At 66.3% G+C, this 25,891-nt stretch overlaps 1 protein-coding gene across 5 annotated transcripts in view; it reads left to right on the top strand.

The window, feature by feature from the left end:
* DNMT3A (DNA methyltransferase 3 alpha) overlaps positions 1-25,891 on the top strand; it is a 37,095-nt gene that overhangs the window by 5,284 nt on the left and 5,920 nt on the right. For 2 of the 5 annotated variants that reach the window (XM_085057273.1, XM_085057274.1), the window contains exons 2-16: positions 1,874-2,049; positions 5,696-5,800; positions 11,775-12,099; positions 14,525-14,571; positions 15,465-15,611; positions 20,399-20,614; positions 20,696-20,854; positions 20,941-21,048; positions 21,605-21,761; positions 21,968-22,120; positions 22,317-22,361; positions 22,847-22,926; positions 23,041-23,153; positions 25,310-25,493; positions 25,711-25,795. In XM_085057273.1, the coding sequence (XP_084913399.1) occupies positions 1,981-2,049; positions 5,696-5,800; positions 11,775-12,099; positions 14,525-14,571; positions 15,465-15,611; positions 20,399-20,614; positions 20,696-20,854; positions 20,941-21,048; positions 21,605-21,761; positions 21,968-22,120; positions 22,317-22,361; positions 22,847-22,926; positions 23,041-23,153; positions 25,310-25,493; positions 25,711-25,795 (1,993 nt within the window). In that variant the 5' untranslated portion in view covers positions 1,874-1,980. Of the gene's footprint in view, positions 1-1,873; positions 2,050-5,695; positions 5,801-11,670; positions 11,695-11,774; positions 12,100-14,524; positions 14,572-15,464; positions 15,612-20,398; positions 20,615-20,695; positions 20,855-20,940; positions 21,049-21,604; positions 21,762-21,967; positions 22,121-22,316; positions 22,362-22,846; positions 22,927-23,040; positions 23,154-25,309; positions 25,494-25,710; positions 25,796-25,891 lie in introns of those variants that run through there. The other 3 variants (XM_085057275.1, XM_085057276.1, XM_085057277.1) reach the window with 3 other exon arrangements.

A 25,891-nucleotide genomic window follows, 5' to 3' on the forward strand; every position in this document is an offset into this window, starting at 1 on the left:
GATGCGGCCGGGGGCTTCCCCTGGGGCTCCCCGAGCTGCTGAGGGAAGGGGACGGGGAGCTCCTCCCCAGCGCCCGCTGGCCGGCTCAGGGCTGTGCCTGGGGGTACAGCCTGCACCCCACACCCCCGTCTGACGTGCTGCACCCCCCGGTCCCACCCAGCACCTCCAGGTCCTACCCTCCACCCCGCACCCCAACTCTGCTCCCCCAGCCTGCACCCACCGCCCCCACTCCCCATCCCACCCCCCACTCCCCCTGCCCACCTCCCCTCTCAGCCCAGCCTGCGAGAGGGGCCGTTCGGGGGCACCGGGCCAGGGAGGGCTGAGCTCCCCCCGGCAGCCCCCGGCCCAGCACCCCATATCCCGGAGGTCCCCGTGCCTGTGGTGGGGGACGGCTGCGCCCCCCCCCAGCAGCCCCCGCCGCTCTGGCCGCGGGCCGGGGGGATGTCTTAGGGGGGGAGTGGTGCTGGGAGCGGCGTCCTGCCCGCCCCGGCCCCCCCGAGCCCCCGCCCGAGCCCCCCGCCCGCCGCTGGGAACGGCTGCGGCTGGAAAGCTCTAGAAACAAATTACAGCTCCGGTGCCAAAGGCAACAGCAGCCCCGGCCATGGCGAATGCAGCGTTTGCCATAGCAACAGGTGCCGGCTGGCGCCTCCCCCGCGGCCCCCCCGGCCCCCCGCAACCGGCCCCAGGCCCCGCAGCCAGCACCCCGCACCCTGCACCTCGCACCCCGCACCGCACACCCTGCACCCTCCAGCACCCCGCACCCAGCATCCCCCAGCTCCCTGCAACCAGCGCCCACAGCCGGCATCCCCTGGCCTCCCCGGCCCCCCAGCCAGCTCTCGGCCCCCCAGTCCTGCACCCAGCAGTTTGCTGCCCACAGCCCCACACCTAACGGTGCTCCCAGCCCCCTGACTGCCAGCACCCTATACCCTGCACCCAGCACCCCACACATCCTACACCGTGCAGACCCCGCACCTGGTACCCCACACTGTGCACCTCACACCCTGCACGGTGCACCCCACACACCCTGCACCCCACACACCCTGCACCCCACACACCCTGCACCCCACACATCCTGCACCCCACACACCCTGCACCCCACACACCTTGCACCCCACACACCCTGCACCCCACACACCCTGCACCCCAAGCCCTGCACCATGCACCTCCCACACACTGCACCTGTCCTGCAGCCCGCACGCCCCACACCTTGTACCCCACACCCCACAGCCCTGCTGCGCCCCACACCCTGCACCTACACACTGCACCCCTTGCACCCCTCACTGCACATCCCCCTCCACGGTACACTATGCACCCCAAAACGTGCACTGGGCACCTTGCTGGCACCTTGCTGTGCAAAGGGCACTCCACACTGAGCATCGGTGTGCTGGGTGCTCTGCACCACACCGTACACCCCTCACCCTGCACCCTGCCAGGCACCCCACACCGTGCACCCTGTACCCATGCCATACACCCCACACTGTGTCCTGCGTCAGGCACCCCACACCGTGCACCCCACAGTGTGCCCTGCTCCCTGTACCCACACCGTGCACCCCATGCCGTGGGCCCTGTGCCCCACGCACTGCACCCCACTGGGCACCTCACACCGTGCACCCTGTGCCCCGCACCACTCTGCACCCTGCAGCCTGTGCCATGCACCCTGCGCTGACACTGCACCCCACTGTGCACCCCTCACCGTGCACCCTGCAGCCGGCACGGGCAGGGGCTCGGGCACCTGCCGGGCTCAGGCGGGGAAGGAGCCCAGCCCGGCCGAGTCAAGGCTGTGGCGTGTTAATAATTGCCGGGGCTGGGGCCGGGCCGGGGGGCGGCAGGGCAGGAGCACCCTCTCACCCCCGTCCCTCTCCACTTCCCACAGTGGCAGGAGGATCCAGGCAGGCGGCAGGGGACGGCTCCCGGACCCCTCCTTGGCGCAGCGGGGTCGCTCAGGTGCTGAAGAGGCGGCCGCCGCCCCCGCGCCCCACGATGCCGTCCAGCGGGACCCTGGACGCCGGCAGCCCTGCGCCCAGCCGCGAGGCGCTCGACACGCACAAGGTACTGCCCTGCTCCGCGGCTCCGGGGGCCCTGCGCCCATCCCGGCCCCGTGCCAGGCCATGAGGGGCTCGGGGAGCTGGCTCGTCCCGGCTGGCAGGAGAAGGGGGCGCGGGGCCCCTCCGCCACACCCCAGCGCCTTGCAGCGAGGGGAGCGCCGTGCCGGGCGAAGGGAGTGGCGGGGGTGAAAGAGGCCTGAGCCGCGGCCGGGATTAGCGCGGATTGAGCTATTCCTGGCGCTGGGGAGCGCGGGGAGGGGACGGGGACAGAGACCTGCTGTCACCTCCTGGCGGCGGGCAGGGCTGGGGCAAGGGGACTGGCAGGGTGGGGGTGACTCCAGGAGGGGGGTGTCCTGGCTCTGGAGCATGTGCTGGGTTCATGCCCTGCACTGGGGGGGACACGTGATGGTCCCATAACCCTTGTGCCATCCCTGCTCCCCCCTTATGGAGGTCCCTGCCTTTTCCAGGGGTCCCTGCACTCCCTTCATTTGTGACATCAGGCTCGGGAAGGACCCCTCTCCCTGGAGTCCCTGCCACCCAAGTTGGGAGGGCCAGGGTGGCCCTCAGTGCCAGGGCTGGCAAACCCGTTGTTCCCCCGTGGGGAGGAGTGTCCAGCGGCACAGGGCAGGGCTGGTCAAGGCGTGGGGACAGGGGCTGCGGCCAGCTGGACACTGTCCCACCGCGGGCACCGCCAGGTTGGGGGTCATCCCAGTTCTTTCTGGCCGGCTGGGTCACACTGTTCTCCCACAGTGGTGTTCCCCATCTGCCAGCCATTGCTGGCGGCTGCCGGACGGGCGGCCTGTGCGTCCGCCGGGATGTGCCCGGCACGTTTTTGGCACAGCTGGGGGCACGAGTAGCCCAGGGACGGGTCGGCCTCTCCTTGCCCCGCAGCGTGTCCGGCAGCAGTGGGAGCGGGGTGGATGTGCAGCCCCCGCCGTGCTTCGGGCCGGTTTTGGGCACGCGTGACACGAGGGGTGCGGGGAAGAGCCGCGGGAATGCCCGGTGCATCCCGGCACGCCCTCGGGAGCAGCACCCGCCGCCGTGCCCGGGCGCTGGCAGCAGCGCGGCGGCCGAGCGCTGTCCTGGGCTGACCCTGCGGGACGCGGCGTCGCCTCCCCCGCGGCCACGCGCCGAGGTCACCCTGCCGAGGGCAGCCGCTGCCCGCGGGGCCGGGAGGGCCGAGCCGCCCCCGCCGCCTCCGGCACTGCGGGTCGTGCCGGTGCCGGCGGCTCCCCGCACGGTCCCGGCGGGGCTCAGCCCGCTGCCGGCCGGGGCAGCTCCCCGCACCCGGCTTCCCCCCGGGGCCGCGGGCTGGGCTCCGTTGCCGGTGCCGCGGAGCGAGGCTGGCGGCGCAGCCAGCACTGCGTCATGCCGCAGCTCAGCCCGCTGCGCTCGGCCGCCGTTCCCTCCGGGCTGTTGCTTGGCAGCGGCGCAGGAGCAGCATCGGGGACGTGCCACGGAGCCCCGCGCCCCGGGCGACGGGCACGGGCTGATGGATGGGGGATGACTCAGCTCCCGGCGGGATGCGGGCTGGAGGGGCTGCGGCACGGGCGGGCTGGGGGGAGCAGAGCCCCCGCGGAGCCCTTTGCCCAGCCCTGCTGCTGCCCGGGCTGCACCCCCTCTCCTGCCCTGCCTTTGGGGTGCTGGCTGGGCCCCGGGGAGGGTCTCCTGTCCTGATGGGTGCTGGGGGCATCTCCCTGGTTCCACAGCAGGGACCCCACTGTCCCCCATCATTGCAGCCCTCGAGCCAGCTCTGTCCCACCAGCATTTCACCCTGGTGCCCTCCTGGCCTCTCTGGCACCCACTGGGTGCTCCCCAGCTGCATCCGATCCTGATCCTGGCTGTGGGAGGCCTGGCCACCACCTGGTGCACATGACACCTCCCCAAATCTTTCATTTACATCCACCATAAATGCTGCCAGGACCTGGACGAGTTGGACCTTGGCGAGGGATGACTGGCTGGGGCAGTGGCAGCAGCCAGGGTAGCACTGGGGCAAAAGGACAGGTGCTGGGGTCTCACCGGGGCTGGCCTAGACCCCCAGGCTCCTCAGTGCTGCCCTGGCTTTGCAGCGTGGCAAAGCACAGGGGGCTTGTGGGGCAGGGACCCCCAGAATCCCCCTTAGGGAATCCTGGAGGATGGAGCTGGATGTGGGATCCTGATGTCGTCCTTGGATCCGTCCCAAAACTTTCCAGCTGGGATGGCATGGGGAATGGGGCCCAGCCCTGGCAGAGCCCCTGAGTGCTGCAGTGCCTCCTGTCCTCATTCAGCCGTGCCATTGCAGTGCTGGCAGGTACCAGGGCTGGGGGGGTCCCTGCAGGGGGCTGGGGGTCCTTGCAGGGCTGGGGGGTCTGTGCAGGGGGCTGGGCACTGCCAGGACACCAGCTGCTGCCGCCGGCTGGGGACAGACCAACAATATTCAATCCCACACACACCAAGACCAGAGAGGGCAGACGGGCAGCGATGGGCACAGGGGGATGTGGCTGAGTCTGGGGTGGGTGGCACAGAGGGAACTGGTCTGGGGACCACAGCCAGGAGCACTGTGGCAGTGGGACACCAGAACCATGGGGTATCATGGCCCTAGGGCACCATGGCCCTGGGGCACCACAGCGTGTCCCAATGCTGTGAGACCTTGCTGCTGGACCCACAGGGATGTGGCAGTTGCACCCCAGTGGTGCAGCCAGCCTGGCTCAGGGGGATGCAGGGCAGGAATGCAGCTGGGGCTGGCGCCCGCCGGGGTGCAGAGCCACGCGGCTGCAGCTGGATGCCGGCGCTGTCTGGCTGCCAGCCCCATCCCCTCCCCGGCCTCTCCCTCGCCAGCCCCCCGCCGGCCTCTCCTCCTTCCCCTGCTCCCCCTCCGTGGCCTCTTCCTGCTTGGCTGCTGCCGCCGGGATCTTCTGGGGCTCAGGTGAAACGGGCCCCGCGCCACGCCGGGGCCTCGCGCACCCCTTGCCCTGCTGGGTCCCCCTGGCGCCGTGGTGCTGGGCGTGAGACCCCTGAGCAGGGCACAGGGCGCCTGGCTCGCCGCGCTCCTCGGGCTCTGCCGCGGCCTCAGCAGGTCCCTTTCCCAGGCCGCATTCCCGCTCCGCCGCCATGCCGGCACATGCGTGCTGCCAGCACCGGGGCTGGGCCACAGCACCGAGCACGGGCGCTGCCAGCTGCTCTGGGGCACAGCGCGGTCCCCAAAGGAAGCAGCTGCCTGCTTCGGGGTTACCTGGCTCTCGCTGCCGGCCCTTGTCCCCAGGGAGCCTCACGGCTGCCTGCAGGCCCGTGGTGTGACATGTCCACCCAGCCCTTGCCGTGTTCCGTGGCGCAGGAGCCCCCAGCTCGGCATGCGCAGGGCTCGGCGGGTGGCAGCAGTGGGGAGGTGGCCTGAGCCGGCTGTCACACAGTGGCACAGGGCAGGAGGGTCACCCACTGAGGTCCCCAGCCCTATGGCAGCCTGTGCCACAGCCCAAGCGTGGCAGGAGGCATTGTCACCCTTCTAAGTGTCCTGGTGCTGCTGGCCCGACGATGCCCCAGTGCTCCCAGTGCAGCTGGCTGTCCCCCTGCGGTGCCCGCGGTGCCAACGATCCCAGCGCCGAGCGGGAGCAGAGCCGTGCCCATCCCGGGCTGCCCGGCGGCGTAACCTCCTCTCTGTCTCCGGCTCGCAGGGGGAAGAGGAGCCCGAGGAGAACGCGAGCAAGGAGGAGAAGCAGGAGCCGGGGACGCCCATGAGGAAAGCCGGGCGGCCCGGGCGGAAGCGCAAGCATGCCCAGGTGAGCCAGCGGGCGCTGGGGCCAGGTGGGGGGCGGCGGGTGTCCCCCCGTGGGGCTGTCCCGCCCCGCAGCCACATCAGGGGAGACCTGGGCTCCCGGTGTGCCGTGGGCTGAGCCAGAGGAGACTCGAGAGCGGCGGGAGGGCGTGTCCCCTCCTGGCCCTCAGTGCTGCCCCTCCCCGAGGCCCCCGGCGAGCCCTCCTGTGCCCGGTGGCACCTCCTGTGCCCGGTGGCACCATCCCGCTCCGTGCAGCTCCGCTCCAGGCCCTGCTGTGCAGTCGCTCCCTGCCGGGGCACCTGGGACCTTGGCCCTTGCCCTGGGGCTGTTGGGCCCTGGGAGCAGAGCCCCCCGAGTCTCTGGTGGTCTCCCCGGCTCCTGCCATGTAGGCTGTGCCCACCCAGCACTCTGGGTTCACTCAGCTTCTAGCTCAGCAGCCCAGCTGGCTGCACCACGGGCACTGTGCCCTCTGGGTCCTCATTCAGTGCTGCAGTGCCTCCTGTCCTCATTTGGCCGTGGCACTGCAGTGCTGGCAGGTGTCAGAGCTGGGGGGTCCCTGCAGGGCTGGGGGGTCCTTGCAGGCTGGGGGGTCTGTGCAGGGGGCTGGGGGCTGCTTGGCCCCATGTGCAGGTGAGGGGGGCTGAGGCAAGCACGGTTCTGGCAGGACACTGGGCGCTGGGGACAGACAGACACGTGGCTCCTGGAGTCACAGGATGCTCGGGATTTTCAGGTGGGGTGCTGGGACAGGACACCCAGGGCTGGGGACACTCGTGGCTCAGCCCTACGGAGCCATGGTGTGTCCCAGTGCCATTGAGGAGCCATGGTGTGTCCCTCCTTGCGGGGCTGCCAGGTGGCACCTGGCTGCTGGCACCATGAACGCGGTGTGAGCAGAAGAGCAGGTTCCTCTGGATGCTGGAGGCCCAGAGGGAAGGCGCCCTTGTTATCCCAGGCTCAGACAGTGTCCCCAGTCCTCATTCCTGCAGGAGGGGACAGAGGGGTGACAAACAGGCCCAGGGGGATGAGTGAGCCAGGGGAACAAGCAGGGCCTGGGGGACAAACGGTGCTGAGGCACCTTCACTCTTAGAAGGTTGCAAATCCTTTTCGGAAAAGTTTCTGGCAGCCGAAAGGGTTAATCTTCTGCTGGGAAGTTTCAGGTCCAAGCTGCCTGTCCCGATGATCCTTGATCCCTGCCATTCCAGGGGCCCGGGAAAGCCGGAGCAGTGTCACCTGGGGCTGGGCAGGGAGCTGGGCTCCCCAGGCTGGCTGTGGCCCCGGGGGGCGGGAAGAACGTGCCGGGCGGGGGGAATGCTGTGGTGGAAGAACAATGCTGGCACGGGAACAAGTGGGGAACGTCAGGAGCAGCCGGGGCCTGGGAGCCAGGAGGGCTCCGGCCAGCAGAGCCAGCGGCCCCAGGAAGCCCCCGGCACGAGGAAGGGATGGCAGCAGTGCCAGGGCAGCAGGCTCATCCTGCCCCACAGCTGGGGTGGGTGCCCATCCCTGTGTGCCCCAGCACACCTGCACTCTGCCAGTGCTGCTGCCAGAGCTGGCCCTTTGGCCGGCAGCTCGCAGTGCCAAGAGAGCAGAGCTGGCATGGCCTGCCCCAGCCACTGCCAGGAGGCCAGGGAAGCCCCTCCGGGTGTGAGCTGCTAAAAATATCCTCCCTGTGGACAGCCTGCCGCGCTGGGGGCACCAGAGCGGGGCAAGGGGAGCTGGCATGTGGCATGGGCACCAGGCTGGCTCTGTGGGTGCTGGCTGGGGGTCCCCAGGGCAGTTCCCAGGGTCCTGGTGGGCAGGCATGTGGCCAGAGGGCCTGAGCACCTGCCTGGTCAGCCCTATGAGAGGACACAGGGGGCTGGAGAGGGAGCTGGCAGGGGGCTGGCTGGGGACAGCCGTGTGGGGACACGATGTCAGTGAGCCATGCCATGCCACACCGAGCTGTGCCGTTCTGAGCTGTGCCAGGCCTTACTGTGCTCCGTGCCATGCTGAGCCATGCAGTGCCATGCCATGGCTCCAAGACCAGTGTCCCCAGTCCTAGCCAGGCCTGGCAGAGGGACACCCCTCAGCGGGTGCCGTGGATGACAGAGGCACCTTCCCCAGGCTAGGATGGGCACAAGGGTCCCCAAGTGCTTGACCCCATCATCCCTCTGTGGGGAGTGTCCCCAGCATCACCCTGTGTCCCCAGGGCGGTGGGGAGGGCACAGGGCCCTTCAGCCCCGCAGGCTCCCAGCAGAGCAGCCTCCTTGGCAGGGGCCCAGCGGAGGGGAGGGAGCAGGAGAAAGGCAGCTCTTGTTTCCCAGGGCCCAGCGGACGGAGGAAGCGGGTGGGTGGGCAGGAAAGCTCCGCCGCCGGCCCTTCTCAGGGACTGGGATGGGCGCCGGGGCAGCTGGGGAGGGAACAGGCCACGGGGTGGGTCCTGGTGTCCCCTTGTCCTGCACTGCCCTGGCCCAGTGTCTGAGTGGCAGCACCGGGACGTGCTGGTGGCACGAGGGGCCTGGTGAGCTGGGGTCCGGTCCTGGCCCAGGTAGGGAAGCTGGGGTGCCAGGTTTGGCCAGGGCAGCTGTGGAGGGGCTGGAAGTGGGCGTTGGCTGGGTGGAATGGATGGGGGACATGCCAGGGCATTCCGGCCGTGGTGTTGGGTGGGCTGTGTATCCCTGTCCCGGCAGGACCACATGTGAGGGGACATGGTGCCTGTCCTGTCCCAGTGTTAACATCCCATGTGCCCCATTGCAGGACCCTCCTGCCCAGCACAGCTTCTTGGCATTGTGCAGCAGCACCGCAGGCCCAGTGGTGACGGTCAGTCCCAGTGGCAGTGCCAAGGGGATCCTGTGCCATCGTGTTCCCATCACCCCCACACCGGCCGAGCCCCCCAGGACCCATGCCAACAAGGGGGTGGGCTGAGCCCCTGCAGCCTCCCTGAACCCCACAGCCACCCCAAAGCCCCATAGCCACCCTGAGTCCCCTTCAGGCCCCCAAAGCCTGCAGCCATGCCTTCACCAGCTCCCACGCACCACCCGATCCAGAGCACATCCCGGCCTTCCCGTTTCCTCCCCTGCGATTGTTCTCGGCGCGGATGCAGCCCCAGGCGGAGGTGGGAGCAGGGCTGGGGGTGGCTGGGACCCCCATAAGCTTGGCTGGGGAACGGCAGCTGAGGTCCCTCAGGGCGAGCTGGGGATTCTGCCATGCCACGGGCAGGGGGATGGAACAGGGAGCAGCTTCCATTCTGCTCGCTGTGGGACCAGAGGGGACTTTGCTCCCTGGCATCCATCTTGCCTTGCCCACGTTCCAGCTCTCTGCACTGCTCCCAGGCCACACCGCGGTGTCCCCGCTGCTGTCCCATCCTGTGGTGGGTGTCTGGCCCTTCTGAGGCTGCAGTGCCCCTCAGCCAAGCACACTGAGCTCTGGCCTTTGGCCTCTGAAAGCCCAGGTGTGCCCTCATTGATGGACTGGCACAGCACCTCTGCCCTCCCAATGGCCCCGGTGTTAGCTCGGGGCACTGTGCCACGGCTGGAGCCTGATGCAGCCAGGATGGGGAGAGGCCACTGCCAGTGCTGCTGGACACCCTGTGAGAGTCCCCTGAACCCAAACACCCCCTGAACCACAACACCCCTCAGCACCTTCTCGTCCCTTCCTTCCCAGCTCTGGAGGAAGTGACAGTGGCAGCGCTGGGGCTGGGCTGAGCAGGAAGCGCCGTGGGGCTGTGGCAGAGGTGGCTGCATAGGCGAGTGGTGGCAGTGGCTGAGGGGATGTGCCACGGTGGGGACAGGGGAGGGATCCTGTGCCCTGTGGCACGAATCCAGGGAATGTCAGGTAGCGAAGACCAGCTGCCACCTCCCTGGAGCTTGTGCTTCAGCATCAGTGGCTCCTCCCCACTTGCTTGGCGGGCAGCACTGTGAGCCCCCTGGCTCATGCCAAGCCTCCCAACAGTGCTGTGTCCCCTCTCTGGGCTCTGCCACTGAACAGGCCATCGTGGGACCTGTAGTTTGCTGGAGAAAGCAGGAGGGTCCTTGTGGCCAACCACCCACCGTGCCACCCTGGCATAACTCTGTGCCACCCTGTCACCACACTGTGCCACCGCAGCACCCTCCTGTGCTGCAGGAGGACACCAGGGGCACCTGGAGGGAACAGAAGCACCTCCAGGTGTTGGGTGCCAGTGCGGGCTGGCACTAGGGTGGCACCCAGTGCCCGTGGCAGCGTGCAGGGTCTCTGGGGAGGCTGGTGCCAGTGCTCCATGGGGCTGCACTGGTGAGGGGCAGTGCCAGGGGAAGGGGCACCCAGCAAGGAGGGTCTGAGAGCACCGAGTGCAGTGACAGCAGGGCTGTTCCCAGCAGGGGTGGCTGTGCCCACCCTGCCAGGGCTGTGCCACCACCAGCTGTGCAGAGCCACAGCAGCACTTTCACTCTCCCTGGCCACGGAAACCACTGCGCTGGGCTGTGCCTCTCGCTCTGACTGCTGCTCCTGGTGCCGAGCTGTGCTGAGCTGTGCTGAGCTGGGCCGAGCTGTGCTGAGCTGTGCTGAGTGTGCTGAACTGTGCTGAGCTGGGCCAAGCTGTGCTGAGCTGTGCTGAGCTGGGCCGAGCTGGGCTGAGCTGTGCTGAGTGTGCTGAACTGTGCTGAGCTGTGCTGAGCTGTGCTGAGTGTGCTGAACTGTGCTGAGCTGGGCCAAGCTGTGCTGAGCTGTGCTTAGTTGTGCTGTGCTGCTGTGCCAAGCTGGGCCAAGCTGTGCCATGCCATGCCATGCCATGCCATTCTGTGCCAAGCTGTGCCATACAGCTGCCCAGGCTGGCAGCATGGCAGGGTGCCACGATGCCATCCCCAGCCCCATGGTCATATCCCACCCTGGGCACTGTCTGTGCCGTGGTTTGTGCTGGGTTGGCACATGTGACCACTGGCACAGCCACCGTGCTCAGGCTCTGTCCCTGCCATGTCACCAGGCCCAGCGCTGGGGACAGCAGCACTGCTGGTACTGCCTGTCACACACACACACACACACCTGGCACGCAAACACACCTGGCACACACATGCACACACATGCACACACACATGCACTCCGGTCACACACACACCTGCACATATGTGTGTTACAGGGTTGTCACAGGGCCTGGCTCTGCCTGTCCCTTACACGCACCTCTGTCCCATGTGCCCATGACAGTGGAGACAGGCCACACCAAGGGGCCCCCTTGCTGTCCCCTTGCTGTCCCCTTGCTGTCCTCTCACCCCAGTGTGGTGGCACAGGTGTGCCAGGCAGGATGGGCAGTGCCAGCATCCCCTCTGCCCACAGGGACTGGGCACCTGGGGCACATCCCAGCGTGCTCTGGTCTGGATGGCACCACGGCACCATGTCCTGGTCCCCAAGGTGTTGTGGCACCATGTCCTGCTCTGAAAGTGTCATGACCCAGTGTCATTCTCCTGCAGATATTGTGGTGTTGTGTCCTGGTCCTGAGGGTGTCATGGTGTTGTGTCCCAGTCCAAAAGGTGTCATGTCCTTGTGTCCTGGTCCTGAGCATTCTGTGGCTCCACGTCTTGATCCTCATGGTGTCACCTTTTGTTATGGTCCTGAGGATGTCACGGCATTTTGTCATTGTCCCAAAGGTATCTTCTCACACTGTCCATGTTCTGAGGGTGCTGCGCTGTTGTGTCGCAGTCTGAGGGTGTTGCTCTAACATGTCCTGGTCCTGAGCAGGCCATGGAAATGTGTCCTGGTCCAGGATGTCACACCCATTGTTCTAGTTCTGAGAGTGCCGTGGTGGAGTGTTGTCCTCAGGGTGACACAGCAGTGTGGCCTGGTCACGAGGGTGTCACATCCATGTGTCTTGGCCCTGAGGGTGCTGTGACACCTTGTCCTGGTTCCGAGGGTCCCCTCAGCAGGCAGCGGCAGCCATCACACCTGGGATGCAGGAGGTGGGACTTGGATTTTTCGGCATAATGTGCTGTTGTCCCCTCCTGCCAGCACCAACCACAGCTCCTTCCCCTCCTCTCAGCAGGTGGAAAGCAGTGACACCCCCAAAGACACCGCGGCCGTCCCCAAGTGCCCCCCGCCCTGCCCGGAGGCCAGTCCCGCCGAGCCGCTGCCCAACGGGGACGTGGAGGGCGACGCGGAGGAGGGCGGCGCGAGCCCCAAGGGCAGCCGGCCTGAGGAGGACGAGACGGAGAGTCTGCCGGACGGAGAGACGGGCCGGGCACTGGAGAACGGCCGCTGCACCCCCAAGGAGGGCCTGGACGCCCCGGCCGATGAGGGTGAGCTCGCTCCTTCTGACGCCCAGAAGAAACGCGGGAGGAGGAAACTCCTGGAGGCCACAGAGAAAAGTAAGAGCACAGTGCCGGGGGCTCCTCATTCCAGGGCCCCCCTGCTCCAGGGCTCAGCCCCCCAGGGACCCCTGGCCCCACTGTCCTGCCCTGTGAGGGCTCTGGGCTGGGCAGCGCTGCCACAGGAGGAGGAGGAGGAGAGGAGGAAGGGCTGAGCCCTTCCATGCTGTGCAGGATTTGGGGTGGGGGCAGCAGGTCAGAGCGGGGGGCTGTGCCCACATGCTGATCCCATCACCCAGCAGGAACAGGGATGCCAGTCCTAGTGCTCGGTGCCTGGTGGTGCCAGCATATCCCTGCCCACCTGTGACCTCCCTGGCGTGTGTGCCCTGCCACAGTAGCCCTGCCTGTGCTGGGGGTGTGGGGGGCACAGCCCCAGTCACAGGGCCTTGGTGCCCAGGAGATCCTGGCTCTGGTGCTGGGAAGCAGCGCCGCACTGAGGGTCATTCCCAGCATCCTGCTGGGGTGCAGCTCAACACAGGGCTTCCCAGGGGTCCTGGGGCATTTCTGGCTCATGTCAGGAGATGTCCAGGTAGTGAGGCCACCTCGTAGTGCCAGGCCCAGCGCTGGCTCTGCAAGACACGAGGGACAGGGACAAGCTGGGGAGAGACCCCGAGAGCCCTGTGATGCTGCAGGGCTGGAGTTTCTCTGCTCGGGTAAGGCTGAGGGAGCTGTGGCTGCTCAGCCCGGAGCAGAGCGGACTCTGGGGATCCCTGGCAGTGACACCTGTAGGGAGGTGTCTGGAGGTGAGCCAAGTGTTCCCAGGGGTGCCCAGGGACAGGAGCAGTGGCCACAGCACAGGCTGGACCCCGGGTGATCCCTCTGGACCTCGGGACATCCTTCTCAGAGTTCCCAGTACTGGGAACTGCTACTTGGGGCTTCCTGACTGGAATCATCAGAGAGTGACTGGCTGGCCATGCCAAGCCACTGCTGGCACCAAGGACAGGGGAGAGAGCTGAGATGGAGCTGCAAGAGGCTGGGATGGCTGAGGCAGGCAGGGGTGGCTGAGGCAGGCAGGGATGGAGCTGGAAGAGGCATGGATGGATAGATGGATGGATGGATGAGCTGCACGCTGCAGATGCTGCCGCAGTCACGAGGCTCAGCCGCGGGAGCGCCGCAGCCGCCGTCGGGGGGAGCGGGGAGGGCACGGCCGTGGCCGTGGGGCTGCCCCAGCGCCGGCTGACGCGGTGGCTGAGGGGAGCTGGACACCGGTGTGGGTGTGGTGATGGCCGGACGTGGTGTCCAAGCGGATCCCAGCAGGGCCCGGGGGAGCTGTGACGCCGCCGGGAGCTCATTCCCTCCCACCGGAGCCATTTCCAGTGCTCCGGCCATGCCCGTGCCGGGGTCACCGGCAGCGCTGCCCCCTCCAGCGCCAGGCTTGGCTCCTGCCGGACCTTCCCCTGCTCCTCCCAGCCGGCCAGGGCTCCCCGGGGATCCCTCACCCGGGATGAGCCACAGCCACGGGAAATCCCCCCTTCAAGTCGGTGCCCCCCAGTTTGAGCACTCCCAGTCACAGAGGGGACCAGCATCTCAGAACAGGCCAGGCCCCCTCTCTCGTGCCTCAGTTTCTCCACCTGAGATCCCTGTGACTGTGAGCAGTGCTGGGAGGATGGGATGCCCAGGCATACCTGGAGTACACACATACTCCTGTCCCCAGCATGGAGCTGGAAAGCTTCTGTCCCACAGTGTCCCCCACCACCCCACAGTGTCCTGCAATGTCCCCTCTTGTCTCCCATAGTCCCCCCTTCTCCCCCCGTGGCCCCTGCTGTCCCCCAGCACTCAGAGCAGAGCTCTTGGCTCCTCTCCTATTCAGGCCTTGCTGCTTTGGGGGGCTCCAATTGCCATGGGGGGCTGGATCCCCATGTGCCGAATGTGGGGTACTCTCCCAGTGTCACACAGGGCTGGGGACATCCTGGGGTCTGTGCCAGGGTGGGCAGTGTCCAGCAGGCAGGGTGACGTGCTGAGTGACAGCAGCAGTGGGTGGGAGCCCCCCTCAGTGCCCAGCAGTGCCCCCTGCTCCCCTGGCCGCCCCCGCTCCCCTGGCCCCCGGCGCTTCTCACCCCCCGAAACACTCGGGGTTATTTTTAGCCACTTTCCTGGCAGCGCCTCGGCACGACCTGCAGCGCGGATGTGCCGAGAGCACAGGAAGCAGCGGGGCTGCGCCGCTTCCCCTGCCTGCCCGGGGGGGTCACTGCCCCAGACCCCCAAACCCGGCCGGGGCGGGAGAGCAGCGGCAGCAGTGCCCAGCCGGGAGCAGGGCCAGGCCTTGTGTGTGAGCCAGGGGGCCCAGCCCAGCACAGAGTGGCCCCTGGATGGGCTGGGGGGTCCCGGGTGGGCCCCATCTCCCCCGTGGGACCCTGGGTGGGCCCCATCGCCCTGCAGCCCTGTGCCGACGCCAGCTGACAGCCGCTCTCTGTTCTGTGTGCAGGCAAGGACGAAAAGGAGGAAAACAACTTCGACACCCTGAAAATGGAGGCAAGTATGGCCTGGGGCCAGATCCTGAGAAGCTGTGCCCAGGAGATGGGCACAACCCACCCCAGGAGATGGGCACGGCCTCACAGCCCACCAGCCAGCATAGTGCCCCCCATGCCCACAGGCAGCATATCTCCCTGCTTCCTCAGCACCAGCAGCCGTGGGGGAGCAGCAAGGGCCCATGTTTCCTACACGATAGGGGTCCTGGGCTCCCATGCCACCACACAGCTAGACACTGGCAGCACCTGCTGCTGTGCTGGGGACCAGGTGGCACCAGGATGTGCCCCACCAGTGACCCCTTCCACCCCTGCATGGGACAGTGCCTGCCCAGGCTGACCCCTCGCCTCCCCTCAGATCTTTGGGCATGGTGTGTTGGATCTGCTTTGGGGTGGATCCGTGCCTGGACAGTGCCAGTGGTGCCCACCGAGGTGCAGCTGGATGTGGTGGGATGCCATGGCATCCAGTTCATTGAATCCTAGACTGGCTTGGGATGGAAGGGACCTCAAAGCTTATCTATGGGCAGGCACACCTTCCACTACACCAGGTTACTCCAAGCCATGTCCAGTCTGGCCTGGAAGACTTCCAGGGATGGGGCAACCACAGCTTTCATGGGCAACCTGTGCCAGGGCCTCAGCACCCTCACAGGGAAGAATTTCTCCCCAGTATCCACTTTCTGGACACCAGGTCCTGGTGCACATGTGGCCAGGCCATGTTCATGTGCATATGTGTGCCCAGCAGGCAGCACCCCCCTTGCCTGTCTCCCCACGCACAAGCGTGTGCCCCATTCCAGCCCCCAGGCAGCCCTGCTGTGTCCCCCCACTGTCCCCAAGCCCAGTCTGTGGCTCCCCCCGTGCTGCCATGGCAGTGCCCTGACCCCACTGTCTCTGTCGGCGCAGGGCTCTCGCGGGCGACTCCGCGGCGGGCTGGGCTGGGAGTCGAGTCTGCGGCAGCGGCCAATGCAGCGGCACACCTTCCAGGCCGGGGACCCCTACTACATCAGCAAGAGGAAGCGGGACGAGTGGCTGGCGCGCTGGAAGCGGGAGGTGAGGGCCGGCACCGGCGGGGGTTGGCAATGGTGGGGGGTTGGCACCGGCGGGGGGTTGACACTGGTGGGGGTTGGCACGGCGTGGCTGCGGCACCCTGAGCCCCAAGGCTCCCATGGCAATCGCAGCGATGTTGGTGGCAGGGAGCCTGGGCCGGGGGTGACCAGGCACACGAGGGGCAGTCGGCGCACTCGCGGGGCTTGGCTGGGCACACGGGACACCCTGGCACAGCCGTGCCCTGGGGCTGGTGGAGCGGGTGCGCCCCGCTGCTGGTGGTGCCACTGCCCGGCTGGCACCCGGCTCTGGCCCCACGGCTCTGCTCCGCGCCCCCCGGGGCTGCCCTTGCCCCGGGCCGGTGTGCGCAGCAGGGCCCCCATCCTTCTCCCGCGGGATGTGCCGCCCGTTCCTCCCGGTTTCCCAGGGAACCAGCGTGTGACGCAGCCAGACTTGTGGCGGGAGCCTGGCGCAGGCGCGGGGTGGCCGCGGTGCCGGCGGCTGCTTGGGGGCAGCAGGGACAGGGCTCTGCGGGTGCCCTGGGGTCCCAATCGCACCCTCCTCACCCCATTCTCAGCATCGTCCCCCACTGCCAGCGGGTCTCCCTGGCAATGTGTCCCCCTGTGCCACCTCCTTGGCATTATTTATAACCCTGCTGCCAAGCACCCTCATGCTGGCACTCGCAGGGACAAGGGAGACTGGCACAGCAGGGGCATCCCACTGGGCATGGCTGGCAGGGCCAAGCCATCCCATGGGGCACAGGGCATGGCTGATACAGCCGTGGAGTCCCCATGGCACACGGGGCACAGCTGGTACATTCACCATGTCCCCACAGGGCACAGGGCATGACCCCTTCCCTCGTCCTGGAAGGGGTCCCCAGGCACAGCCCCCATGCCCTGCCTCATCTCTGGGTGGATGGACTGGAGCCCTTCAGCACTGGCAAGTTCTTCCCAGTGCAGCTCCCCAAACCATGTGGGTCCCCAAACCATGAGGGTTTCCAAGCCTGTCTTTGGTCATTTCTGGGCCATGATTTTGGGGAGCAGAGCTGGCTGGTGGCCCAGTGACCATTCACAGCCCCCCCTCCATCCCCTGGCTGGTGCCAGTGCCATCCCCTCTGTGCCACTCACTGCTTGTGTCCCAGTTTGGTGACACTCCCCACTGTCTGTCCCAGCTGGGGTCACTGGCCCTGCTGCAGTGGGCACAGGGACAATCCAGCCCTGTCCAGCCTTCCCCTCCTCTTCCTTATCCCCATAGCCTCCGAGGGGTGCGGTGCAGTGACAGGGACACCCAGGGCAGGTGGGTGACAGGGACACCTGGGGACCGTGCAGTGACAGGGATATCCAGGGCAGGCGTTGGCCCTCTCCTGTCCATGCTGGAACCTCTCCAGCTGGGACCACCCCCCACCTGTGCCAGCTGTGGAGATGGGGATGGAGATGGGATGGGCATGGGGTTGGGATGAAGAAGGAGATGGGAATGGGGCAAAGGATGAAGGTGGAAATGGGATGGGGATGAGGCAAGAACAGTGCATGGGCATGGGATGGAACGGAGATGGAACGAGGAAGAAGATAAAGCTGGAGATGATAAAGATGGAGGCGCAGATGGGATGAAGATGCAGAGGGAGATGAGGATGGGGGTGGGGCAAGGACAGGGAATGGGGGTGGGGATGGGGATGGGGATGGGGATGGGGATGGGGATGGGGATGGGGATGGGGATGGGGATGGGGATGGGGCAGGAGCTGGGGCTGGGAATGCAGGTGGAATGAAGATGGAGATGAGGGTGGGGGTGAGGCAAGGACAGGGACTGCGGATGGAGTTGAGGATGAGGTGGGGGTGGACGAGGCTGGCAGAGCTGCCGGTGGCCCCAGGGCAGGAATCGCTTGGAACAATTGTCCCAGTGGTGATATCCAGACGATGTCCCTTAACGACCGGCGATGGGACATTTCCTGTCCCCCCGGGCAGAGCAGGGCCCCATGGGATCAGCACTGGGTGGGTGGGACACAAGGCCCTGCTGTGGCCCTGTCCCAGGACACTCCAGGTGTCACGCGCCCCGTGTCCTATGGCCCAGGGCCACTCGTCCCCAAATATCCTAGGCCCCCAGAGCAGCTTTGCTGCATTGTCACAGCCGAGCTGGGCTAGAGGAAATAGGGTATCCCTGCTGTCACCCTGCTGTCACCCCACTGTCACCTGGGAGCATCCAGAGGGTGACACTGGGGCACCGCCATGCTCAGGGTCCTTTGGGATCCCTCAGGGTCCCGGGATGAGGTGGTGGCCCGGGGACCCTCGGCAGCGGGTGGCAGGACAGGGGTCCTGCTGTCCCCCTCCCCGGGATGACACCACCCACCCCTTTGTCCCTCTCTGCACAGAGGGGTCCTGGAGCCACAGCGCCATGGGAGCCCCGGGACACTAGGGACCTTCGGGGTCCCCCCGGGCTGGCAGCGGGGACAGGGCCTGTCCTGGGGTGCAGGGACCCCTGAGGGTGTCCCGTCCTGAACTGGGGCAGTGGGGCTGCTGCCACCCCCACACCAGTGTCTGTAATGGCGTGAACTGGGCCATGTGCTACCAGAGCAGTGTCTGTGCTGGGCTGAACTGGGACAGCAGAGCCCAGAGCAGTGTCCATTCTGGGTTGAACTGGGTGATGTGACCCCGGAGCAGTGTCCATTCTGGGCTGAACTGGGTGATGTGACCCCAGAGCAGTGTCCATTCTGGGCTGAACTGGGACAGCAGAGCCTAGAGCAGTGTCCGTGCTGGGCTGAGCTGGGTGATGTGACCCCAGAGCAGTGTCCGTGCTGGGCTGAGCTGGGTGATGTGACCCCGGAGCAGTGTCCATTCTGGGTTGAACTGGGTGATGTGACCCCGGAGCAGTGTCCATTCTGGGCTGAACTGGGAGATGTGACCCCAGAGCACTGTCCATTCTGGGCTGAGCTGGGAGATGTGACCCCAGAGCAGTGTCCATGCTGGGCTGAGCTGGGTGATGTGACCCCAGAGCAGTGTCCGTGCTGGGCCGCACTGGGATGGCAGAGCCCAGAGCAGTGTCCATTCTGGGCTGAGCTGGGAGATGTGACCCCAGAGTAGTGTCCATGCTGGGCTGAGCTGGGTGATGTGACCCCAGAGCAGTGTCCGTGCTGGGCTGAGCTGGGTGATGTGACCCCGGAGCAGTGTCCATTCTGGGCTGAACTGGGTGATGTGACCCCAGAGCAGTGTCCATTCTGGGCTGAGCTGGCTGATGTGGCCCCAGAGCAGTGTCCATTCTGGGCCGCACTGGGATGGCAGAGCCCAGAGCAGTGTCCATTCTGGGCTGAGCTGGCTGATGTGACCCCAGAGCAGTGTCCATTCTGGGCTGAACTGGGTGATGTGACCCCGGAGCAGTGTCCGTGCTGGGCCGCACTGGTGCAGCGGGGCAGTGCCAGCGCAGAGCCCCCCCGTCCCTAACTGGTGGCCCTGGGGACGCCGGTGCGGGGGGAGGGGGCGGCTCCAGCCGTGCGGGGCGAGGCCCCCGGGGCGCCGCCGCCCCCGCCCCGTCCCGGCGCTCCGCACAAAGGCCGGGGGGCCGCGGCCCCGGGACAAAAGGCGGCGGGAGAGGCCCCGCGGCGTGAGGCACAGCTCAGCCCGGACCGGAGCGCGGCCGCGGGCCCGTGAGTACCAAGAGGGACGGGCCGGGACCGGAGCACCGGCGGGGTAGCGGGGCTGGGCTGAGAAGCACCGGGACCGGGGAGGACACCGGGCGAGCAGGACCAGCAGCGGGCCGGACCGCTCGGGGCCGTTCGGCTCCGCTCCGCTCCGTTCAGTTCCGTCCTGGCAATCCGCTCGGCTCCGCTCGGTTCTTCTCGGCTCCGCTCGGTTCTTCTCGTGTCCGTCCCGCGAAGGCCGCTCGGCTCCATTCGGTTCTTCTCGGCTCCGCTCGGATCCGTCCCGGAGGCCGCTCGGCTGCGTTCGTTCTTCTCGGCTCCGCTTGACTCTGTTCGGTTCTTCTCGGATCGCTTCGGTTCTGCTCGGGTTCCTTCGGTTCGCTCGGTTCCCTCGGTTCCGGCGCGGGGACCATTCGGGTCTCTTCGGCTCCACTCGGTACTTCGATTCGGCTGCACTCGGCTCCACTCGGGCCCCTTCGGTTCCGGTCCGGCCCGTGCCCCCGGCGCGCCCCCCCGCCGCCCCCAGTCCCAGCCAACCAGCCGGGCCGAGAGGCACCACGTGACCCGGAGCCCAGACAAAGGGCCGCCGGGCTGACCCGCACCGGCCCGGCCGGCTCCGCGCGTTCCGGCTCCGCGCGTTCCGCCCCGGCCCGGGCCCGGCCGGTCCCCGCGGGTACGTGACCGGGGCCGGGATCGGGACCACCGCGGGCCGGAGCGCCCGGACCGCGCGGGGAGATTCGGACGGGGACGGGGGGGCCCGAGGGGGGCAGCCGGAGACGTTGGCATGGACTGGGATGAGCTGCGAGGGTCCCAGGATAAGTGCAGAGGATCCCGGGATGGACGCTGGGGGTCACGGAACGAGTGCGGGGGGTCCTGGGACAGGCCTCGGGACTCTCGGGATGAGTTCTGAGGGCTCTGGGGGTCCCGGAGCAGCTCCCCGGGGGACACTAAGGCACGGGAACCACCCACGGCCGCGCGGTGGGCGGGAGGTGATGGCCGGCCGGGGTTCCTCAAGGCCTTGGGGGCAGCCCGGGGTCACCGGGCCCGTGCTGGGGCTGGGTGCGGCCCGGGCTGATGGCACCGGGCTGATGGCACCGGGCTGATGCCCTGACACCCCGCCTGTCCCTCTGTGCCGGTGCCGGTGGCCATGCCCTGCTCTCCCCCGCAGGCCGAGAAGAAGGCGAAGGTGATCGCTGTGATGAACGTGGTGGAGGAGCCGGCGCGGGCCGAGGCGCAGAAGGAGGAGGAGGCCAGCCCGCCGCCCGCCCCGCAGCAGCCCACCGACCCCGCCTCGCCCAGCGTGGCCACCACACCTGAGCCGGCCGTAGCCGACGCCGGCGACAAGAACACCTCCAAATCCGCCGACGACGAGCCCGAGTACGAGGTGAGGGCAGGGCTGGGCAGAGCGGGGGGCTGCAGGGCCAAAGCCCCGTGTGATCTCCCTGACCGCCGTGTCCCCCCGCAGGACGGGCGCGGGTTCGGCATCGGCGAGCTGGTGTGGGGGAAGCTGCGCGGGTTCTCGTGGTGGCCGGGGCGCATCGTGTCCTGGTGGATGACCGGCCGGAGCCGCGCGGCCGAGGGCACCCGCTGGGTCATGTGGTTCGGCGACGGCAAGTTCTCGGTGGTGAGTGGCGCCCGGGGGGGGTGGGGGTGGCAGGACCCCTCCTCCGGGTGTCTGCAGGTGTCCCCACAGCCTCATCCTGTCCCCAGGTGTGTGTGGAGAAGCTGCTGCCTCTGAGCTCCTTCGCCAGCGCCTTCCACCAGGCCACCTACAATAAGCAGCCCATGTACCGCAAAGCCATCTATGAGGTGCTACAGGTGAGTGGGGACGACAGAGGACACTGGGGGATGTGGGGACATCTGAGCCATCGTGGGTCTCTCCATGGGAGCAGCAGCTGCCTCTACGCCCTGCCAGGACTCCACCCTGCCTGCACTCCTGCAGCCTGGAGCTTTGCAACTGCCAGGCTGGGGAGTCTGGGGGACCCCCTAAGGATGTTTTTGGAGTACTCTCTAAGGAGGCTTTGGGAATGTCTGGGAATTACTTGTCCCTGGCAGGGGGTGTGGGGGTCTGGGGAGGAGGTCAGGGACTCCAGGGGTCTGTGGAGGGTTGCTGTAGTCCTTGTGAGGGGGTGCTGGAGTGTCCTGACATTCAGGGGACCTCAGCACTGCTAGGAGGGTCTCTTGTGGGGTGATGTGGAGAGGGGTCCTGGCTTTTGGGGGGTCTCAGCAGTGCCAGAGTTCTGTTGTGGAGGTCCCTCACTGTGTTGGTCCCCCTAAGGCTGGGAACTGCCTGGTTGGGCAGTGTGGGAGCAGCTGGGGGTCCTGAGGATGGGGACCCCCTCGTGGGGGTGGGTGACACCTGGATCCCTGGCAGGTGGCCAGCAGCCGGGCTGGGAAGATCTTCCCGGCGTGCCCTGAGAACGACGAGACAGACACATCCAAGGTGGTGGAGATCCAGAACAAGCAGATGATCGAGTGGGCCCTGGGAGGCTTCCAGCCCTCTGGCCCCAAGGGGCTGGAGCCCCCCGAAGGTGAGCAGGGATGTAGGCTCTGTGTGGGGCAAGGACATGTCCAGGGGTACTGGGGGGACACTCACCATCACCTCTGGCATCATTGGGGTGGGACTGGCGTGGGCAGGGAAATCATTGCAGGGCTGGGGGGTTCCAGGGAAGGGCTGGGATCCCACCCCAACCCACTGGGGAGACCCAGACCCCACTAATGCCCCCTGGTCCCGCAGAGGAGCGGAACCCCTACAAAGAAGTTTACACGGAGATGTGGGTCGAGCCTGAAGCAGCCGCCTACGCACCACCCCCACCCGCCAAAAAACCCCGGAAAAGCACAACCCAGGAGAAGCCTAAGGTCAAGGAGATCATTGACGAGCGCACCCGAGGTACTGGGGGGCTGGGGATGCCCCCATGCCCACCTCTTCTCTCTCGGGGGTTGGTTTGGCCATGCTCACTGGGGGGGGTGACAAGAGCTGCTCTGGGCTGGGTCCCCTTCTGCCTCGGGTGCCTTCCCTCCCTTCACCCCCAGCCACGAGGGGAGCAGGCTGAGGCTGGACCCCCCTGACCCCCCTCTTCCCCCAGAGCGGCTGGTGTACGAGGTCCGGCAGAAGTGCAGGAACATCGAAGGTGAGTGCAGGGCTGGGGCACATCCTGCACCCGGGATATGGGCTGGGGTGGGGGTCCATCCCTCCCTGCCTGGGCACCTCTGGGCAGAGCTGGGGGGCAGAGAGGGCTCAGAGGGGTGGGGGGCAGCCCAAAGCAATGGCTTGTCCCACCATTCGGCCTGGCTGGCAGTAGGGACAGCAGCTGTGAGAGTGGCAGTGGCCCATCCTGAATGATGGCAGGGATCCCCCAGGACACTGCCCAGGGTTGTGCAGGTTGTTGGGGTCCAGGGTGAGGCTGGGGGGCAGTGGGAACACTGTCTGCTGCTCTCAGGGTTGGTCCCCAGCTCTGGTAACCCCGACTTAGGGATGAGCATGTTCTGGGGATTGCAGGACAGAGGTCAGGCTGTCTCCACTCTAGGCTGTGCTAGAAGCTGCAGGACAGGGGACGGGGTTGGGGTGTCCCCACACTGAGGGGGTGCCAGGGTGACATCTCCTCTCCTCCCCCAGACATCTGCATCTCCTGCGGGAGCCTCAACGTGACCCTGGAGCACCCTCTGTTCATCGGGGGGATGTGCCAAAACTGCAAGGTACGGCATGGTGCCAGGGCAGGGGGCACAGCCTGCGGCTCTCACAGGGGGCCCGACCCCATCCCGGGGTCTGCGGTGTCCCCAGGGCCGCAGTGACACCCCGGCTGTCCCCAGAACTGCTTCCTGGAGTGCGCCTACCAGTATGACGACGACGGGTACCAGTCCTACTGCACCATCTGCTGCGGCGGCCGCGAGGTCCTCATGTGTGGCAACAACAACTGCTGCAGGTGCGGGGCTGGGGGCCTGGGGGGCTTTGGGGTGCCACAGTCCTGGTGTGGAATTGGGGAGCTTTCACTGGTGCCCCAGTTCTGTGTGGCATGAGGCTGGGCGAGTTCTGGTGTTGCCGCATTCCTGCCATGCAGTTTTGGCAATGCTAGTCCTGGTGTGGGACTGGGATGTTTTGGTGATGTCCCAGTCTCAGTAGGGGACTGGGAAGTTCTGGTGATGCCACAGTGGGAGTTCGGTGATACTGTCCTGGTTTGGGGCAGAGATGTTTTGGCAATGCTGTGGTCTGTGGCTCAGGAGCCTGATGGGTTTGGTGATGCCAGACCTGGCATAGGACTGGGAGGTTCTGGTGGTGCCACTGTCCTGGTGTGGGTCTTCGGTGATGCCCCAGTCCTGGCATGAGTGTGGGTAGGGGTTGGTGATGCCACAGTCCCACCATGGTCACTGATGCCAGTCCTGGTGTGAGGCTGGAAGGTTCTGGTGATGCCAAGTCCTGACATGGGAATTTGGTGATGTCAGTTAAGGAAACTTCCTAGTCTGACCATTCCTGAGACTCCTGGGCTGTCACACTCCCAGTGCCAGAGGCTGTCACTGCTGGGGCCAGAGCCCCTTCGCAGAGATGGCTCTGGGGACCTGATGGTCCTGCTGGACTCCCCACAGCCCCACTCCAGCAGTCAGACCCTGTTTCCTCTAGTTCCAGCCCAGGTTTCCCATGGCAGAGTCTCAGATGTCTCGTTCGGCAAAGCCATTTATTCCTGGCACAGTAACACAGGCACAGCCTGAGCTGCTGCTACACCAAGGAGGGATCCCTCGGTTTTATCCCCTCACAGCATCGCCCTCTAAAAATCTCACTCACTGTTCCTCAGAGTCCTTAGCTCCTGCCCCTCTCCGCTTGCTACCTCTCTCTATCTCCTTTGTTATGTTGTTGCAAAGGTCACTTCCCGGCTCCTGTTGTGTCTCTGTGTCCATTCACTTGGATCGATCACCCATCCTCGTGCCCTTTGTTATTCCAAAGTTCTGTGATTCATGATCTCTTGTCAAGGCTCCCACCCAGAGCTCAACCTGCAGCCCCGTCTGCATTTCAGACTCACTGCCTGGACCAGATTTATTCCTCAACACCAGTCTGGGGTATTCTATGATGCCTCAGTCCTCACGTGGAGCTGGAGAGGTTTTGGTGGTGCCACAGGCCTGGCGTGGAAATGGGGTGATGCCAGTCCTGGTGTGGGGCTTGGGAACATTTTGATCATGCCACAGTCCCAGCATGAGAAGTTCTGGTGATGCTATAGCCCTGGTGTGGGAATTCAGTGATGCCAGTCCTGGTGTGGGGCTGGAAGGATTTGTGATGTCCTGGTGCAAGACTGGAAAGATTTTCCTGGTGCCACGTTCTTGCCATGGGCTGTTAATGATGCCAGTCCTGGTTTGGGACTGGGATGTTTTGATGATGCCATAGTTCCAGTGTGTAGGGCTGGGAGGTTTTGGTAATGTCCTCATCCTGGTGTGGGACTGTGGGAATTATCACAATGCCCCAGTCCTACCAGGACAGAGCTGGAAAGTCCTGGTGATGCCACAGTCCTGGCATGGGAATTGGGTGATGCCAGTTGTGGTTTGAGACTGGGAGGTTTTGGTGGTGCCCTGGTCCTGGTTTGTGGGGCTGGGAGAAGTTTTGGTAATGCACCAGACTGGAGATGGCGTGGTCCTGCTGTGGAGTTTTGGGTAATGCCAGTCCAAGTGTGGGGCTTTGGAGGTTTTGGTGGTGCCAAGATCCTGTAGGGCTGGAGGAGGTTCTGGCAATGCTCCAGCGCTGGTGTGGAGCTTGGTAATTCTGGTGATGTCCCAGTCCTGCTGTGGGACTGAGGTTTTGGTGTTGGAGTTTTTAGTGATGCCACAGTCCTACCCTGGGGTTTTGGGTGATGTCAGTCGTGGTTTGGAGCTGGGGAGGTTTTGGTGGTGCCCCAGCCCTGGCATGGGGCCAGGGAGGTTTTGGTGATGCCACAGTCCTGCTGTAGGGCTGGGGGAAACTTTGGCAATGCTCCAATCCCAACATGAACCTGGGAAGTGCCGGCGATGCCCCAGTGCTGGTGTGGAGCTGGGTAGATTCTGGTGGTGCCACTACCTTGGCATGAGCCCCACTGCTGACCTTGGCTCCCACCTGTGCCAGGTGCTTCTGCGTGGAGTGTGTGGACCTGCTGGTGGGCCCAGGGGCAGCGCAGGCAGCCATCAAGGAGGACCCCTGGAACTGCTACATGTGCGGCCATAAGGGGGTCTACGGGCTGCTGCGGCGGCGGGAGGATTGGCCCTCGCGCCTCCAGATGTTCTTCGCCAACAACCACGACCAGGAGTTTGTGAGTGCCCCTTCCCCACTGACCCCCAGCCCCCCTTCCCCCTGACCCCCAACCCCCCGACCGCCAGCCCCCTTCCCTCCTGACCCCAGCCCCCCTTCCCTGCTGACCCCCAGCCCCCCTTCCCCCTGACCCCCAGCCCCCCTCCCACCTGACCCCCAGCTCCTTCCCTCCTGACCCAAGCCCCCTTCCCTCCTGACGCCATCCCTGTGGCTTCCAGGACCCGCCAAAGGTGTACCCTCCAGTGCCGGCTGAGAAGAGGAAGCCCATCCGGGTACTCTCACTCTTCGACGGCATTGCCACAGGTGGGTGGGGCTCCCTAGCCCCATGGCCCCTGCAGGGACCCCCCTCAGGGTGTGTTTGGGATTTTTGGGTGCTCTCAGGCCATGGGGTGTGACAGA

The sequence above is a fragment of the Lichenostomus cassidix genome, chromosome 3 (genome assembly GCF_008360975.1).
Source record: "Lichenostomus cassidix isolate B80296 chromosome 3, HeHo_3.0, whole genome shotgun sequence".
Classification (NCBI taxonomy): domain Eukaryota; kingdom Metazoa; phylum Chordata; class Aves; order Passeriformes; family Meliphagidae; genus Lichenostomus; species Lichenostomus cassidix.